At 40.2% G+C, this 2,911-nt stretch overlaps 2 protein-coding genes across 2 annotated transcripts in view; both read right to left on the bottom strand.

The window, feature by feature from the left end:
* LOC119426463 (histone-lysine N-methyltransferase 2D) overlaps window positions 1-2,911 on the bottom strand; it is a gene marked incomplete at both ends in the record, with an annotated part of 109,452 nt that overhangs the window by 48,982 nt on the left and 57,559 nt on the right.
* Window positions 1-2,911, bottom strand: part of LOC119426782 (actin-related protein 3B-like) — a 17,241-nt gene that overhangs the window by 12,474 nt on the left and 1,856 nt on the right. Inside the window, exon 2 of the mRNA XM_037694363.1 lies at window positions 154-209. Coding sequence (XP_037550291.1) covers window positions 154-209 — 56 coding nt within the window. The remainder of the gene's footprint in view (window positions 1-153; window positions 210-2,911) is intronic.

The raw sequence follows: 2,911 nt of genomic DNA, 5'->3' as shown, positions 1-2,911 counted from the left end.
AAGGAAACGGTCAGCACTAACCAGTCAAAGGTCAACAGGAAGGAAACAGTCGGCTCTAACAGGTCAAAGGTCAACAGGAAGGAAACGGTCGGCTCTAACTGGGCTCATGGAGACTCAGTGAGGTGTGGTGGTCTTGGCATGTGCGGTTCTTACAGGATGGTATGATGAACTGTGGCTCCGTGTTTCCTGCATATCCGATCTTTGTGTACCTGAAATGGGAACAAAAAGTTCTGTTGGATCACTGATACCACAACGACTGATTCTGAGAACATTTATAGTCCTATAAAAAACAGTTTCTTCAGAAGGAACTGAAGATGTGGAACTCAGCAAAAACTCTATTGGACTGTGGACCTTCATTGGACTGTTTCAGGACTTCTGGATCAGGCCTGGTTCTGCTGCTGCCAACAGCTAGTCTCAGAACTACTTCAGATCAGAAAACAATCAGTCGCACTGGTACTGCCCAAAACCAGCTGCTGTGTTATGTTGTTTATTTTGTCATATGCAGGTCAACAATTAAATTTTATTATTTTTATTATTTTTTATGAAACCTTTATTTAACCAGATAAAAGCCCATTGAGATCAAGACGTCTTTCACATGGACGACCTGACCAAGAACAGGCAGCAGCGCACGTCATAAAAACAAGACAACAAGAAACAGAATAGAACTTCAGAAGTATATAAAAACATACAATATAACAGTAAAGGACAATAGTTGTAATAAATAATAATTTAAAACAATGACAATTTAAGATCTAGAACATAGGCACTGTTGACAAGATATCCATTGTTGTTTTTGAAAAGTTTGCAGAAATTGCTCAAAGTAACAAGTTCTGACAGTTTCAGCTATCAAGGCATTCCAAGCTAAGGGGGCAGAAAAGCTAAAAGCTTTCGTGCCCTTTTCTGGTCACACACGAGGAACATGAAGATGCAAACAGTCCTTAGAGCATGAGGCATAACTACTGTCCATTCTTTGAATAAAAGTGCATAAATAATGTGGAAGCATGCCCAAGAGAGACTTGTACACCAGAGTCATCCAATGTACATGTCGCCTGTTATACAGGGAAGACATACTGGTTTTAAATCAGAGATCACAGTGATGAGTAAGGTAGCTACAACCAGTAATAACTCTTAATGCACAATGGTCCACTGGATTCAAGGACTAGACAACTGTTTGAATACACACATAGACAAGATCTCCATAGTCAAGTACTGGTAAAGAACGTAGCTGTGATCAGAAGCTTCAGCTCTAAGGGAGAAACATGATTTGTTTCTGAAGAAGAACCCGAGCTTCACCTTAATTTGGAGATTAGGTGTTTCACATCAGATTTAAAAGAAAGCTCCTTGTCGATAATTAAGCCCAGGTACTTACAGTATAACTGGAGACCCTCTCGAGAACTTTACCTTGGGCAGTTTTTATTAAAGGGATATTCTCCAATGGGACAAACAAATGTGATTAAAGCATTGTTTTAGATTTATCAGCATTTAAAACCAATTTTAATTGCTCAAGATGAATCTGCACCTCATCAAAAGCAGCTTGTAAAAATTGAAGTGCCTGATCAATTGAACTAGAACAACAGTAAATTACACAATCATCAGCATAAATGTGGTGGGAGGCATTTTGCAAATATTCACACAGCACAGTAATGTAAATTGTAAATAAGATGGGCCCCAAGACAGAGCCCTGGGGTACACCCTTTTTTACTTTAAGAAAACTTGAGCTTACTCCAGCCATCTGTACACACTGTGTCCTATATTCTGCAAACCAACAAGATCCTTCTTTGGAGATGCCCAATTTGAGAAGGATATTTACCAGGATCCTGTGATCCACTGTATCAAATGCCTTGGATGAATCAATAAACAATCAAATGCCTTGGATAAATCAATAATTGAATAATAATCACTTCACCACTTGCTCTTGATGAGATCGGATGCTTCCCTCCCTCCCTCTCCGCTTTGCTGCTCTGTCTGTGAAACTACTTCTGAGCCTCTCTTGCATCTTCCGAACCATAATTATGAAGTTGTTTTGACCAGTTGGTCCCTCAACTCAATTTACAACATTTCTTCGAGAGAAGACAGGCTTTAGGCGAGCCGGTTTACCCTGTTGGCACGCACGCAGCTGGATATCTCATCGACTGGAAGACTTGATGATGTGTCTAGCTCTGCTGCCATCTGTGGATTTTAAGGACGCAGATTTAATTGGATTTTCGATAACTGGTTCCTGCTTTTTTGGATTCAGCTGGTGCTGGTTTTATCTAAAATCAAGGAAGTCGTCAGCAGCAAATTTGGACCCGATCACGCTGCTTGCCTTTTTGATGGCTTAGTTCATGTCTTGAGTACCCAGACTCAAATGCTTTGGGCTGAATGGATCAGATCTTGGGGATTTTACTCAGTCACGTTCCATCGGTGTGGCCATGTTATTTTGGAACCGAGTGGACCAACACAGACTCAAGGTAGATGTCATTAAGTTCTGCTTGTCCCCAAAACAACTGTGTGTTTATCTAAATTTTGGTTCCCTTGGCTGGCCTTCAAGGCCATCTTATCTGAATTCACCTGGAGAAAATGTGATCTGACGTTCACCACCCCCTCCCTGAGGAATTTCCAACTGATAACCAGATGAACCAGCTGAATAAACTTTGTGTCATCATTTCAGGACTCTTGGATTCTTATAGAGGGTTTTTATCAGCCAAGAAAAAAGTCTGATAGGAATTTTTTTCACCTCCAACTCCTACATGTGTCCAGTTAACCACTGTTTTTGTCTGTCCAAACAGGTCTCACTTGTAAATGAGTCTTTGAGGCTCAATGTGACTTATCTGTTTAAATAAAGGTTGAATGAATGACAAATAAACAATCAAATGCCTTGGATTGATCAATAAACAATCAAATGCCTTGGATGGATCAATAAACAATCAAA

The sequence above is a fragment of the Nematolebias whitei genome, chromosome 20, assembly GCF_014905685.2.
Source record: "Nematolebias whitei isolate Nwh7 chromosome 20, NemWhi1, whole genome shotgun sequence".
In the NCBI taxonomy this organism is placed as follows: domain Eukaryota; kingdom Metazoa; phylum Chordata; class Actinopteri; order Cyprinodontiformes; family Rivulidae; genus Nematolebias; species Nematolebias whitei.
The sequence above is the reverse complement of the archived record's forward strand: the minus strand, read 5'-3'. Positions and strand labels throughout refer to the sequence as shown.